Source organism: Dasypus novemcinctus, chromosome 11, assembly GCF_030445035.2.
Source record: "Dasypus novemcinctus isolate mDasNov1 chromosome 11, mDasNov1.1.hap2, whole genome shotgun sequence".
NCBI lineage: Eukaryota > Metazoa > Chordata > Mammalia > Cingulata > Dasypodidae > Dasypus > Dasypus novemcinctus.
Window position 1 is genome coordinate 90,975,266 of NC_080683.1, and position 16,676 is coordinate 90,991,941.

Genomic DNA, 16,676 nt, shown 5'->3' on the forward strand with positions numbered 1-16,676 from the left:
GCAGTTGAGCACCTGCCTCCCACACGGGAGGTTCCTGGGTTTGGATCCTGTTGCCCCCTGAAAAAACAAAAACAACAAACAAACCAAATGAGAAAACTAACTCAGGGAAGCCAATATGGTTCATTGGTTGAGTGCCAGCTTCCAACATAGGAGGTCCCAGGTTGAATTCCCGGTCCCCAGTTCCTCAAAAAAAAAAAGAAAAAAAAAAAGTCAGGCTAAGCTGGATAGAGTCTTAGAAGAAACTCTGATATGCATATAATTGGTAGCAGTAGCAAAAGCTGAAGAAAAAATTGTAATATAAAAGTTTATCACTGAGAAATTTCTATTCATTAACGTATTGTTTTATTTCTCTATGAGTCTGAGGAACGATTGCCATTTTTCAACTTTAGTTGTGGAATACTTAGACCGAATTTTTTGAAACATCATTGATCCAGTGGGGCATAGTTTCATAGTCGCTGGTATAAAACTGTATTGCTGTATAGTGCTCTAGTTATAGTTATAATAAAATAAAGGAAACCGTTGGGATTATGTCCTTGAATGGGGTATTCAGAGAGTGTCTTCTGATGGCTAACTGGGAGTCAAGGCACACGGAAATCTGGCACCAGATTCCTTCTAGGCTCAAGGGAAGAGAGACTAACAGTTAGAACTGAGACACTCACTCCAGAGTCATCAGAGCGTGGGAGAAGCTGGGCTACCAGCATGTGTCCTGTTTCATGCTGAGAGAACATCACTGCTAATTGAAACAGCATAGATGATTACCAAGGCCATGGCCTGCAAAGCGATATATGCTGACTCCAGAGGGGAAAGGGCTGTTTATTCAGAAAAGCTCACCATCAAATCACTGGACAGGATAAACAGCTCATGGAGAAAATCAACACTTATTACAATCAAAGGGGAATCCATTTTAATTTACTGATTTCTCTAGGAATTCCCTCCAATATCTTCTGTTGGGTAAGAAACTGATTGTGAAAAATCCACCTTCTTTTTGTTTATCTCTCTTTCCTTGTTTTTTCAAATTATATTTAACTTTCATAGTGTGTCTGATGTCAGCAAGGCACCCAATTTAGAATTAATTTTTCTGGATGGAAATATGAACCATATGTTTATGTCAGTAACAAAACACTGCATGCAGTTTGATCATTTCTGAGCAGAGGTGATATATTATCATCTAAGAGAGGGAGTTCTCAAAGCTTGTATTTATTTTTTGAAGCATTAGCTGTGCAGAGGCTACACAATCTTATTTTACTTTATCTCCCTACTGGTCTGACTCTGATTAGAGGTTGAAATAAAACTCATTCTTCTATGCCTTGATTTTGTTCAAGTATACTCCTAGTTTTTCTCCTGGCAGAGTGGTAAGTGACAGTAAGTTAACTGTCACAAAATTGTAGCAGAAAAGTTCTAGTGTTCTTTGAGGTGGCTGTTACACAAAGATTTCCAGATGGTTGAGATTTTCTTTTGAATATATCCAACCTCACTTTGTAAATACATTTCCTCAAGGGTACAGAAATCCAGTAGAGAAGCACCTATTTCCAAGTGCTCTTAGATGCACATAAACAGCTTTGATTTTGAGAGCCAGCAGGGGGCATGTAAAACAAATTGAGTAAAAAAAAGTTGCACATAGAGTAATTTTAATCCATTCCATTTTTAAATACCACAATAAATTTAATTTTCACAATAAATTAAATAGCCATATTTAGTTTACAAAATAGAATTACTTAGTGTGAAACCAGTATTTACAATATCATACATTATGTACATGACATTTCTCTTCGTTGACATGGAACATGGAAGTAAAAGGACTTGACTTTCCAATGTGCGATTGACATGCTACAAGTGACACCATGGTCCATACAAGAAAACAATAGTGCAAACTCACCACAGGAACTTTGGAACAATGTTAATTTTATGAGATAAGACATTCTTTTAAATAATGAGAAAACAGTATTTTCTGTTTTCATGGCACCAATTCAGCATCTGAATTAAAGTGCCAGCTATCCCTTAGAAAAAATGCATAAATGAATCCTTTACTTCCTGAAGCTTCACAGCCATTGGTACATTTTCACACATTAATCTTTTGGCTTAAATCTATGAAAATGGCGGGTAACAAATTCTGAGTCAAAGGAAGACTAACTCTTTGACAATAGCTGAAGTCACTTTCCCACAATACCACCACCTCTTCTTTTGTAAATAGCTTAAAAGATGCAACTATGCAGAGAGCAATTTTTCCGTAAATTTTCAGTAGAAAAAGAACTAATCTTATATTTGGTCACACATTGCATATGTACAAGTATACATGGAATATTGACTTGGATTGTGTCTAGGGAAAGTGCATATTTTAATCGAGAAGGAGACGTTGTGCGTCTCCAGGCACAACACATAGTGTTGTATGACATATTTTAGGGCCAGTTCAATGTCCTTCCAGTGATCTGGTAAAATTTTTGATTAAAAGGATGAAAGAATTTGCGCAATTTGGTAATGACAGAGGGGTCCACCTCTGGATGAATGCGCCCCTTGCTGCCTGCCAGGCACTTATTAAAGATAATGTTAAATCGCAAGCAGTAAAACCCTCTGGTAGCATTGAAATATAAATTGTATTGACTTATCCTTGGAGGAAGATTTAGGAACTTTTCCACGAGCTGCAGTTCTGGCAGAGGTTCTGTGATGAGGCGATCTCCATCGACGATGTGAAATTGCTCAATTGGAAAGTACTTCAACCACCTTTCCAGATGTTTGGTATAGATGCTGGTCCTTACTGCCTTGTACTTTGTGTTTACTTCGCAGGTATTAGGGTCTATTGCCAGCTTCTCAAACTTGTAATAAGTTTTATTCTTTCTCTCCTTTCCCTCTAGCACCTGAGTATAATCAGAAATAGCTCTTGTGGTTGGCTCCCTAACAATGATCAACAACTTGATGGATGAGTTCATTTTGTAAATCCTTTCAGGAACCTCCTCGGTGATAAAATATGCTGGGCTTTTCTCAATCGTGATTTGCTGAGGGTAGGAAAAAGGCATCTTTTTCCTATACCATTCAATGCCCTTGGCATAATTCTCATCATTGTCAAAGAAGTGGATTTCTTGAGAGGCTTTGACCACTGCTGGGTGGAGATTCAGCATCTCAAGCAGGGCCCTCGTGCCTCCTTTCCTTACCCCAATGATAATGGCCTTGGGGAGCTGCTGGACCAGGTCATTCAGGCGGACCTGCTCCTTGGAAGCGTTGCCCTTCCGGAACTCGTGTAGCAGGCCACGCTTAAACTGCAGGGCGCGGAGTGGGAATTCAGCCTGACTGCGGGCTCCGAATCGGCCTTCAATGGGGCAAATGGGTTGTAGCCTGCAAGGAACAGAGAGATACATAAAGAAGCTCATTGCAACTAATTTCTCATGTTTCTGGTTCCCCAGAGTAAGATTTTAAATGCATAAATAAAATCACTGGTTTCCCAGCCTGCTATAATCCATAATGAACATATGTTTGGGAAATTTTATTTTAAGCAACTCTGTATTAAATGAAGCACATGTAATTGATGGGGTTTTTTATTTAGTGCTCCTTCACATTTTTATTCACCAAGCACTTAATTGACTACTGCATGTACTTATGTTCCCAGTACAGGATAGACAAGTGACACCAGCCATACTAATTGCTTTTTAACAGTTCAACAGTTAACATCATTAGAAAACAGGACAGGCAGAAGATTGCTACCATTAGCTGGAAGGCTGAAGGGCAGCAAAGGAGGCCATGGCCTCTGTGTTTCCTGTGGTATCACATTCTTGCAGCTCAGCAGCATACATATGGCTCTTAAATACCTTTGTGATACTTTCAGAGAAGAGACACTGTTGTAGAATTTAAGAGAAGTTCAATTATTTGAGTATAGAGAGGCCAGGACTCAGGAATGATTTTGAGAAGGAAAAATGGTTTATTGACGGCCGGCTGGACTCGGGAACTTCTGTTTGAATCCCGAGCCCCGAACAAGATTTTCAAACGTCTTTTATACAGAGAGGAAAGGCCAAATGGTCCCTTTGTTTCAGTTCTCAATAGGCTTCAATTAGCATATATCTCTTCCACATCTTAGGTAAGCTTTTAGCATGGACTCCAGATATTCTAGATAAGCTTTTAGCATATTTACTTTTTGCATTTCCCCTAAATACTTAAAGTTTATAGTCCTTGCATTGTTAAACATTTCCTGGGACTTGAGCCAGCTTCCACTGTCCCTAAGGGCAGGACTGCAGCCTCTTACAGTTCCACACCCACAAGTCAAACAACTTAGTTATCTCTGAAGAGACAAAGAGCCTTCCACCCATAGCCCACATCAACACCAGTCTTGGTCCTTGGCTATTTGCATTATCAACCCGCAGAGTTCCAATCTTGGTATTGCTGTGCTTTTCTTTATGAGAATTTCTGCCCTTGGTTTTGGGACAGCTGAAGGGTATGATATTTCTTCTGCCTCTCTTTCTCTTTCCAACTAAAGTGATCAGGATAATGTTTTCACTTTGTCGAAAGTAGGAACAACCTCAGTTGCTGTCAGCAAGTACTGTATATATTACCTACCACTCCAGGGACCAGAAATCAGCAAGACCTGAGAGGGCCAGAAACCTCAGATCCTCATTGCTAAGCCCATTGAAATCGAGCCTGAAGGAAGGAGAATTTCCACTTCGGTATTCCTCTAGATAATGAATAACCACCTACACTTTTCTCTGGCAGATGAGGTAATAGTCACAATGACACTAGATGGGAGTGACTTGAATTTGGCGTGGCCTTTATACATTATCAGTTAGGAAACTGATTTTCCTTTTTGGTATGGTCTGAAACTAAACTAAAATTGATTATTATTTCCCTAAGTTGACGGGGAAGTCATCTTAGTCTTCTTGGTAAAAGGGGATAACACTACAAAATGGCTGTTAAACCAACTCCTACAACAGAAGCTTCCCGTTAACCTAAGAATTTGGAGTCTGTGTTTCCCTCTCTGTGGTAATGAGCTTTTTGCTTACTTTTTCCCAGAGACCCTTCTGGACCTTTCTTGTCTTCTGTAATGTTTGTGATTAAAGGGAGACAAGACACAACCTCAAGGTCACATCAAGGCTATTTTTTGGAACTAGAGGGAAAGGGCTTGCACTGTTTAAACAACCATCAGTCATAATGCTTAAGATAAAATATAAACACATATTTACTTTTTTGTCATGTTTGCTTTTTATGATTTAAGATTTAAAAAATAATGCATGCTCATTGTAAATATAGAAAACTGTAAAATAATAATAGGGTAAATAAGAACAGGTAAAATTTTAGAGAAACAAATTTTGTTTTTATGAATTTGTTATAGGGTTATGATGCTAGGGCTATAAATGGTAGACACAAAGTTATCAACACTTATACATGGTCAAAAATGTTTTTAATTGTGACACTGGGATATAAAAAATTCATCTTTCAACTTGTTTTGGGTTCTGGTTGAGAATTAAGCCCTAATTCTCTCAGGCCTCCATTGAATGTAATAAAGACTTTTCTCCTATGAATGAAGCTATTATCGTCCTTGGGAAAAATTGAGGAAATAGTTACTCAAGTCTTTTTCTGTAGGACTTAATTCTCTTGCAGAAGTCCAGTTGAGAGTGGCTAATGCAGAGGGTTTCTGCCCTGTTTGAGCTAGAATGGAATTTCATTATCTCTAGAAAGGGCTATTATCTTTTCTTTTTTTATTTTTTTAGCTTCTTTCCTTTTTCCACGTCCTATCGTGGGAGCTCATATGCTGCATCATAAATGGAACTCCCTAACTCAAGCTAGGAGGAAATATCACATTATTTCCCACTTCCATGGAGTACATTATGGGCTAAGGACCAAGACTAAAATGCATAAAATCATAGCTTTGGAAAGGACCTTAAAAGTAACTGAGCTCAGCTTCCCACCCAGAGGGGTTTTCAGTAACGAAAGGGTGGGCCTTAGTAAGCATGTGCCAATTTCAGACATAATCTGCTTGAACACAAGTGAGAGGTATTGAGAAAGCCTACCAGCAATCCAATTCCTTATAAAAGCATCAGATTAGAGATCAGGGACAGGGATACAAATGAGAAGGATCATCAACTAAATAATAGTGCTTTAATGACTGTTAGATCAATAACTCAATAAGAAGCAAATGACTGGAAGCTAATTAAAGGTACTGGGAATAAATTTGATATAAAAGGTCTATTTTGGATATAGGAAAAGGTAAAACTTCCAGGCTTTTCATTAATACCTAAGTGCTCCTTTAGAAAACTACTTAAGGTCAGTCATAAGCTCTCAATTATACTATTTCCTGTTGGTAACAACTAGTAAGTGGGAAGATTACTCAAGAATCTTTGAACTGAAGAGCATCAAAGGGGTTCATTTTACCAGTCAAAATGACATTGACTGAAGAAAAGCAAGGATCACCGCTGTATTCATTGTGAAATATCTGAGTGATGAGATACAAAGATTAAGTTTTGGAAGGAAAAGGAAAACTGGAGGAGAATATTTTCATTTTAAAAAGTAGCTATATTTTCAGGGAAAATGGGAATTAATTCATGGAGAATATACTTCAATCTTTCCAGTGCAGGGAGTTTTATTATAAATTTAAAGGGCAAAGAAAGAAGCTTCACATATCAGGAATTAACTTCTCTGTCTTGGCCAATCACTGGACCTAGGCCTGTCCAGAGGCATTCAATGTGAAGTCAACAGATACTGCTGGGACTTCTGGAGGCCAAACTCTAGCTATGTAATTTCCTCTCCATGGATTTCCATTGCTTTCTGGGCAATTACTCTGAGCAACAGCCTCCTTGTCTGGTACATTCAGCCCCTGAAAACCAGAGCTAATTAACATAGTTAAAACTCCCCAAGCCTGCAGCCATCTTTTCAGGGTAATGGTCTCCAAACTTGATGAGCTCCTTTACAGGCTCATTTGTAATTTTAACTTTCCTGGTAGTACATTAATTGGCCACTCATAAATTTCAAAATGAAAATACATGAATTCATCATCACTGTTTTGCTCTGGCTAGAGGTCAACACCAGATTCACAGAGACCACAATGAGTTCTTGTAAATGATATTTTCACTGTACACAGCTTTATCCTTCCTCTGAAAACAAGTGTCCGTGCACACAGAATACAAATGGATCTTGACAAATAACTTGGTTTGAGCAAGTTGGATCTCTTCCTTTTAAAAGCTCAATAAATCAAAATCAATACTGCAGAAAAGCATGTTTCTTGGGAATTTTGAGGGAGGAAAACAAATGGATGGATCTAAAGTTATGTCCTATGGAGGTTTAAATCAGGAGACACTTAAAGTCACACAGGCATAAGCATGTGTTTAATCACCTACCTATCCAAGCTCCCAACTCTGGCAACTAGATATAGGAGACTCCCAACGGCAAGGCTTCCCAGCACCAGGAGCTTCTGTCTCAGCCACGCCTGCTGTTTGAATAGCATGGCCCTCCATCAACCTTCAGGACTTCTGCAGCCTGGAGAGATGGGCACAAAAGGGACTCTTTAGCAGTCAGCTCTTATAGATTCTGTTGATTCTCACAGAGCCAACCAGTGGAGGAGGTAGAGGGGATTAAATGATGCTACACCAAGAACAGACCCCAGACCAACCTTGACAACTTCCATGGCATAACAGATATTTTACAAAACTTACCTTCCTCTTCCAGGTCCATGTTCTAAGATCAAATATTAAATCTAGGAGGAAGACATTAACTAGACAGAATCTACTAGGCAGACTCAACTACCAGTAACAGAATCTACTAATTGTCAAAATAAATTAAAATGCATATATATATAGGGACACTAGCATATATGTACGCATATATAAATGTATACATATATAATACGTGTGTGTGTGTATACACATATTTTGCTGCTGCTGCTGCTGCTCTTGTTGTTAAATCATTCAGAGTTAAAGAATACTGGTGAAATGAACAACTTGGCGTTTCCCAGCAGGGCACCAGTGAACTGAAAGCTCTGTCTCAGCACAACAGAGTGAATGCAGGAACTGAAATCCCAGCTCAGTAACTTATCATTTTGGACATAGTGATGACATACATGACTTACATAGTTTTGTTTTCTTTTAAATGGGCATGGAGGAAGGGGGCAAGATCAAAGGCTATTTCTCTACTTACTGAGGTTATCTGTTAGAGGACAGTAGTTCTAAAGGAACCTGATGTTCCCCTTCATGTCCTCTACCCAGTCCTGGATTCTGAAAACATGCTCAGACTAGATGTCCTTGCTATGTGACCCCTCTTGGCTCTCAACGAACTTAAACATGTTTATGCTAACCGGTTCGTCGAGTATCACAAAAGAACACTACCTTGAAATGTTGCACTTTTATTCCTGAAATGAGGCCAGCTGAGGAATTCAGAGATTCACCTAGTTCTCTCATTAAATTTGAGGGGAAAAAAATGCAAACTCCCAATTCGGCCTTTCTTTTTAAAAATAACACCAATCTCCCTTTCAAGATAAGATGTTTGCTTCTTTTTGAAACTCAAAGTTGTAACCCAGCAAGAGTGAAACTACAACAATGAGTCATGATTAGAAGTTGTTATGCTGCAGTGTAACTTTTTGCTCTGTGAAGGTTTCCTCTGTGCAAAAAGGGATATACCAGGGTTCGCTGATTATCTATTTATTCATTCATCAAGAATTTACTGCGTTTTGATAGTCTTTCCAGCTATTGTACTAGGTTTATTGGGGATTCCATAAAAGAGATCCTGAGGGTTTTAGCCATTGCAAATATGATAATGTAATTAGAGACTCATGGAACAACCAGAGAACACAACCCAATTTATGTAATTCTTGATGATGCTGGGGAAAGAAAATTAAGGAAAAGGGCAAGAATGTGGATGCCATGGGAATGCTTTCTCATCGAATATAGTGCCTGGCTTGATAAGGAGGCTGCAAAAGAACAGCCCAAGAGAGGGAGATAATAACAGCATTCATCCAATACACAGCTGGCAAATAATTATGGAGCATCCCTTATGTGCTAGGCTCTGTGCTGGGTGCTATGGAGAGAGTAGCAAACTAGACAGACGTGGTTCCTGCCCACAGAGCCAAGAATGTAGTGGAGAAGATAGACATTAATGATTATATCTACTTACAAAATGGAATAATGTACAAAGGAAGAGGACAGCCTGCAGGGAGAAAGCACAACAGGAGGAACCTACTTCAGCCCTTTCTGACATCTGGAGGAAAAGGAGGAAGGGGGCCGGGAGGAGGATAAAGTGGACTTCAGACAGAGGGCTGAATGTGTATGTGTATGTGTAATAGGGCTGAGGAGGGAAAAGGCTTGGTTGGAAAGTGAAAGAAACTGCTGTGGCTGGATGCAGGGATTGAGGGGGAGAGAGATAAAGTAAAAAAACAAAGCAAAAGTAACGACAGTCTCTGTTTGCAGGGACTGGGGTGAGCGTAGTATTCTGAGTTAGCATGGTTTGCCTCGTGTGACATAAGAGGAAAAAAAATGAGGTTTACTGAACATCTGCTATGTGGCCAGGACATTGTGTCAGGAAGCATTTCAAGAAATCCTCAGAAAACCCTATGAAGTAGATAATGGTTATTTCCATTTTATAGACGGGTAAACTGAGGCTCAGAGAATTTTCTCTAACTTGTTTAGACTACACAACAGGCAGGTAATGTGAGGCAAAAGCAGTAACCTGTAGGGTAGTTATTCAGGGCTTCCCTGTCTGAAGAAATCAATTTCCTATCTTCGTGTTGATATGCGAATCGTCATAGCCAAGTACCTTTAGCAAAGGGCTAAAATTCAAATACTTTAGCAAGCTGCAGAAGAGAGTGGCAGAAAGAAAATTGTGTTAAAGTTCCCCAAACAAGGCTTCCTCTTGTAGCTATGTAATCTTGAGGACCTTTCTTTCCTCATCTATGAAATGGGGACAATATCTGACCTTCTCACTCTATTTTGCTCTTCTCAGAATGAAATAAGTTTTCTACAAGTTAAATCATCAAGCAAAGGTTTTTACCCTGCCAGACTAATGCAAGGATTATGTGCCATTTATATCGTAGTGTGAATGAATTTAATGTGCCTTCACAGAGGAGTAGTGTGAGAGGACAAGGATATTAATGGCTGAGAAGGCCCAGCTCCAAATGGGAGGAATGGGAAAAGAAAAGGTGAGATGCGCTTGCCCAGTGGGCTTACCGTAGGAGCCTGGCTCCTACTGAGCGGGAGGCTGGGGCAAGTTATGCAGCCCCCTCCCACATGTCACTCTACTTCACAATGCTTTGATCTCTTCCACCAGCCTGGGGTCTTAAATCTGTCTGTGTTTAGCTGCAGCCCATCCATTCTTCCAGTTCTAGATGAGGTCCTAGTTTCTCCACGAAGTCTTCTCCAGCTGATGTCCTCATCCACAGTCATTCCCCCAGACTCTGTGGAACTCTCATTCACATCCATTTCATTGTTCCATGGCAGTGTTTGATTAGTGTTAGTCACTGTCGTCTTCAGTGCATACCAGCACCATCTCCTAGCAGTGAGCAAATCCTACGGACTGACTAAAATAGACTAGAAGCTAACTGAGAGGTACTGAGTGCAGAATCTGTCTGTTTTCTGCCAGTGGTTCTCTATGGTGAGCTTCCAAAGTCTTTAGAAAACACACACCTGCCACTGCCTTAAAAAATTCCTATTCAGTAGGTCTGCATTATTCTTACAGTGAGGTGAATAATACCAGAAGAAAGTCACAAGACTTAAAGTCATTTCCTATTTTCTTTTTTCTCTTCAGTCACCAAGGTCAGTAAACAATTTTTCCTTAATTTCTTCTTGCCTTATCCTGTCTAGATACTCAGTGCCCTCTTTATTCCTTAATCATTTGGGTATGTTCTCCCAGTTCAATTCTGATTTATCTTTCTACTCTAAGTTAGTTTGCCCCTCATCTGTTTTCAGTGGTTCACCGGACCAAATCTCATCTCTTCCCTCTTGAAAGCCCAGGCCCCTCCTTTTGATCCCAGCTTTGGGTTGTCAGCTTCTTTCCCACTCACCACCCACCAGCATAGTCCTCCGTGCCTGTGGCTCATGTCTTTCCTGCTCCCCACACTTTTTCACTCCCACCTCTACGATTTTGTCAGCTTCCTCACTGGACTGGGATGTCTTCCCCAGATCTTCTTCGAGAATCCCAGATCCTATCTCCCTGGGGATGGTGAGCCCTGGTGGATGTGAAGTTTGGGGGGAAAAGCACCACAAGTAATTCTGATATACTTCTCCTTGACGGAGCAGGAATGGGGTCAGATCCATGTAGAGATAGTTATGGGATCAAAGGGTGATAGCCACACTTGGAGATAAAACTTGGGAGACATTTGCAACATTTAGGTGGTGAATAAGGTCATGAAGTGACCTCGTATTTGAACTCTGCTCAAGATTAGCAGGCAGAAGAGAGAAGAAACAAGTGACCAAGGACATGAAAGAAATCCAATATTTAAATGAATATTACATTGTACAAAGCATGGGATTCTATAACACAGGGAATCCAGTGGTGGATGATGGACTGTGGTTAACAGGACACATCTGAGAACAACTTATGTATTATATATTTATATAATATTATATATTTGCTAACAAATATATAATGCTAATATAGGGTATTACTAAGTGGGTGGGTTGGGGGAAAATACACCAAATATGAGATATTGGTTATAGTTAGTAGCAATATTTTGATGATGTTTTTCACAGTTTGTAATGTGTTTCACAACAATACAAGGTGTTGGTGCTGGGGGGGTATATGGGAGTCTTATATGATGATATGCATGTTTGTTTTGTAACTTCACAACTTTTTCTCTACACTTGTTTTTTTTATTTTATTTTTTATCAAAGTTACTAGATTACAAAGAACGTTATATTAAGAACACTTATTGTTTATATATGTTCATGTAAGAATGATATACTTCAATACAATTTTATTTTCAAAAAGAATAAAGCCTCCTACTCAAGCCTCCTCCTATAAAGCATGTGTCATCTGGTACACATTAGGTTATTGAACCTGACTGAAAATGAGTTCATGATGTTTTCTCTGGCCACTGAGTCTTTTTCCAGTCTCAGAGGCCCTAATACTCCACCCACAGACTCTCATTGTGATATGTGCAGTTATTGCCAGGGAGGTTTTGCTCCATGGGATAAACTGCTACTGCCATGGTAGCTTATCCATGTCTCAGAGACCTAATTTCTCCAGCTTTTTGTTGGCAGGTCTGGCCTCTAACTCCTTACACTGCTTCTTACAGTTAGGGATGGCCCATTATACCGTCCAAAGCATCTTCAGGTCTAGAATGAGAATTTTAATTTAAGACTTCAACTAATATGAGTGAGTTGTCTGTGGTGAGGTACAAAGATCACTGGATCATGAGTTAAGAGACTTTGATTCATGTTTTGGTTCAGATTTGTGACGGCAGCTTTCTGAATTTTGGTGTCCTGCTCTGTGAAATGGAGATAATAATATCCATGTCACAGGATTGTTATGGCATGAACATTAAGTACAATGCTATAGGATAGAACTTTGTGAACAGGTCAGCACTTTACAAAAAATGAGGGTTTATTAATATCTTCAGGAGGCTGGGGAAGTTAATTCCTTGCAATGCACTTTAAAGAGAAGAATAAATAATCGCAGTTCTCATTAATAGTATAATTGGATTGTGAAAAATATAAGCCCATTTTTAAGTATTAATAACTTTTAATGGAAACTCATATTAAACATTAGAAGGCTAAGGCCGTATTTTCTGTTTAAAGCAAGATGGCAAAATTATAAAAAAGAAAAAAGTCAATACTGATCTTGTGGGGTTGAAATCTCTTTTGGAGTTTTTGGAAAGTGTGGGAAACCAAAAACACAGTTTTCAGTGAGGTTTTCTAAAAGACAGGAAGTAAAATCTCCTGTTTTGCAACCAGACTCAGACTAGGTGACGATATCATGATAGCTGCTGAATAAACTTTGCTCAGGGAAAACCGAAGATACTTGGTTACTTTAACCTTCAAGATGCCTCTTTGGTTTTCAACAACATCATGAAATGCTTGAGACTTTGCCAGGATGAAGTCTTAAAAGCTGAGGGTTGTTGCTCTTGGTCCAGTAATACAAGCCAAAGAGAAGTCACCCACCTCTTAATCTTTCTGGACAATGCTGTTAAATTGAGTAGAAGTTTAACGGCTTCTCCAAGCCCAAAGTCCCTTTCCTTGTGCTATGACAGTTGAATGGATAGTTTAATAATATTTCATCAGAGCAGTCATACTGGTAATAGGCAATTTATATAAAAAGAATGTTCTTCTGGGTTTATTATTTCTTTTTATTAAAAAAAGGTAAAAGACCTACAATGACATTTAAGCCCTCAATCTCAGTGTCTTTCATTTTGCATGCCAAGAACAGGACAATTATAGTTTCTTCAGCCTACCAAAGCTTTAACAGACACAGTATCATAGCTGAACAAAGCAGAGCACCTAAATAATAGAGTACGTGGCCAGAAATGACAAATCGTAGAGACATCTGGCTGTTTTTTCAAAGCAGCTCAAAGCAAACAAAGCAATGATTCCCAAGCTGAAACAAAGAAATGAGGGGATTCAAAAATGATAATAATAAAGATGTGTTTGCGTGCTGCTCAAAGGCTTATAGACTGGTTACCGCAAGCCCCTAGCACCCATAAAAACAACAACAGAAACAATGGCAGCAAAGGCATTAAAAACGACTGAATTTATATAGCAGAAATATTCCAAGGAAATCATAACTCTCCATGAGTATTAGTTTATTTATCCTGGGTGACAGCCTTATGAAGTGAGCGGAAGCTCCATTTCTCTAGTACTAGGCTCTGCTACCTTCTTTCACATTTATTGTCTCATGTAATACAACATCCCTGAGAAAGAGTATCCATTTTATTTTTCTGATGGAGATGGAGGAGCAGAGAGATGAGCAGATTATTTGCCAAGGGCATGTAGCTGGAGAATGGAGAAGGGGGATTTAAATCTAGAATTATCTGACACCAAAGAACACGGCTTCATGATTACAATGCTACTCATAGAGCTTTGGATGCTCACCTGGGAGATTCAATAAATATTTTATTATTGGTTGGTAAGAGTAGACACAATTCCTCAACTCCACCCAAATTACCTGCTTTTGAAACTCGAGGATGGGGAGGTGAAAAAGAAGAGGAAAAAATATTTCTATGCAGGGGCAATTGGGTAGTTTGAACCTGATAGGAGGGAAAAATATTAATAAATAATAACAATAATAATGAAAGGTAATATTTTTCTAGAAAGGTAGTAGTTTTATAGTTTACAAATTATTTTTCATATTGATCATATGATTTATAATTAAAACCGACTAGAACTGTGGAAATTCCCCTTGTTTTCCCCATAGTTCAAGAACTGACTTTCCCTTTTGAAAGATTTTATAGTAGGTGATGAAAATAATATTGACTTTGACTGCTACTCCTCGCTCAGATTTTTATGTGTTGATTGCCATAAGATCTAGATTAGATTTGTTTAGTGCCTTCTCATTATCACCACACCCTTACTCGCACCCCACATCTCTTCCCCACAGTGTCTGAGGGAATTGATCCCTCACCACCACAGTTGCCCACACCAGAAACCTTGGTACCTGTCATCTTTGGCTCCCCCCACCATGTCCAATCAGCTGTTAAATTCTCCAAATTCTATTGCCAAAGTACTGTTAGAATCCACCTATTTCTCTTCACTGCCATTTGTGGCTGCTTTGATTCATGCACCATTTTTTTTTTGTCTTAAAATAACTGCAATAGGCTCCTAACTGGTCCTGCCACTATTAGTCTTGTTCTTACCTCAATGTATATCTCGTACTGCTACCAGAGTTGTCTTTCTAAATGGAAATTTGATTAAGCAGCCTTTAGGCTTAAAACCCTTTAAAAATGGTTCCCTATAATGCACGTAGCTTAAAAAGATCCTTTCTTCTTTTTTATTGCAACTCCACAAATACCCCAACACCCACACATAGAAACTTTAGCTCACAACTTGAAGTTCTTCTGAGTAGGCAAAGGTCAGTTTTGCTTCAGGACCATTCCATATAAGCTTTCCATAACCTGAATCACTAACTTTCAGTCTCAAAAATGGAGGTATAAATAACCTGCTCCACAGCTCTGCTGTGGGTATTCAATGAGTACATAAAGGAATTAGGACATTCTGTGGTACACAGTTAGTTAAAAAAAACGCTAGCCACCTCTGTCAGTGGTTCTCCCTCCCCACCTTGGCTTAATAACTATCATTTAGTTCTTAGGTTCTCATCTTATGTTCCTTGGGAAAGTGTCTGTAGATCACGCAGGTCTGGCTTGAACATTCCTCTTATAGGTCACTACAGCATCCTCTATTTAATTCTATTGGAGTTTATCCCACCAAATTGTACTTGTCTATTTATGCATCCCTCCAACTAGATTGTTAGCTCCTTGAGATTAGAGGCTGTGTCTTGTTCACTATTGTATCACCAGCACTTAGGGTATCACTGTAAATACTTGCTGAGAATCCATTGGATGGAATGAACCTTGAATATCTCAATAGCTATGGCATCTGGGATACCATATCTCTTTAACTAGAGAATAGTACTTTATCTTTGTAAACCCCCCCAGGTTTACAAAGTGCTACTTGTATATAAATTACCTCATTTTTCGACTTTTTTATATTGAAAAATTTGAAGACTCTTATATCCTTTACTACATTCACCAATTGTTAATGTTTTGCCACAATTTGCTTTCTTTTTCTCTATCTGTATAAACACATTATTTTCACTAAGTCATTTGAGAATAAATGGCATGTGTTAACATTTTAGCATTTTAGAGGATTGCATCTGATACCCACAAAGACCTGTGATATAATAAGGCGTTATTGTCCCAAAAGCTTACGGAAGTGAAATGACTGGTTCAAAGCCTCGAACTATTAAATCTGGAGTTTTTAACTACTAGTTTTGGGGTTTTTACATTAAACCAGTTGACCTCCCTATTAGGATCATGCATATTGAAAATGTTATAGATTTTACTGGTAGAAATAGAAAGTCATTCAACTTTTCTTAAACTTTCAATTTGTACATCTGATGAGCAAACAAAATGAACCTTAAATTTAAATTTGTAATTGTATAAATAAGTCAAAATAAAAGTAATAAGTATTAAAAACTCATTAAAATGCATTATTCTTATTTATTTATTTTTACCACATTTTGCTATTATCTATGCTCTTGAGGCTATTTAAGACTATTGTAAATGGATAGTGGAGATGTACTCACATTTCTTCTTAATTCCACTTTCAGTGAACACACTTTGGCAATTTGAAATCAGCCACAGAGGAAATATTTATGCAACAGAAATTAACAGACACTCCACAGTGCCCGTCTTGCCAAGAGCTAATTGTTAAATATATACCTGCATACCACTGACTATGCCCTATTAATTTTTCTTTTGCACATTCATTAATTGGATCTTTCTTGAGTACTCACCAATTATGCAGTGTAGTGCCAAGTGCTATTGGAGAAAGGAAGTTAAGAAAGGACAGTGGGCTTACCTCTCACCTACCCTTCGCTTTTAGCCTTCTCTTCCATTCTCCTGCCTTTTTACTGAGGCCCTTTTTCATTTCTGGGGGCCCTGCGATCCTTTCCCCTTTCTTCCTATTTCTTGGTCCATGTCATTCGCAGCTTCCTGTGCCTGCTTTGAGGTTCCCTCTGAACCCTGCCACTGACCAACTATGTTCTCTAAGTAAAAGAATGATAAA

At 38.8% G+C, this 16,676-nt stretch overlaps 1 protein-coding gene across 6 annotated transcripts in view; it reads right to left on the minus strand.

Annotated features, from left to right (window-relative positions):
* Nucleotides 1-1,611: 1,611 nt before the first annotated feature.
* HS3ST5 (heparan sulfate-glucosamine 3-sulfotransferase 5) overlaps nucleotides 1,612-16,676 on the minus strand; it is a 292,703-nt gene continuing 277,638 nt past the window's right edge. For all 6 annotated transcript variants that reach the window (XM_058307304.2, XM_058307310.1, XM_058307309.1 and 3 more), the window contains 2 exons: nucleotides 7,311-7,449; nucleotides 1,612-3,327 (listed from right to left, as the gene is read on the minus strand). In XM_058307304.2, coding sequence (XP_058163287.1) covers nucleotides 2,397-3,327; nucleotides 7,311-7,417 — 1,038 coding nt within the window. In that variant the 5' untranslated portion in view covers nucleotides 7,418-7,449 and the 3' untranslated portion in view covers nucleotides 1,612-2,396. The remainder of the gene's footprint in view (nucleotides 3,328-7,310; nucleotides 7,450-16,676) is intronic.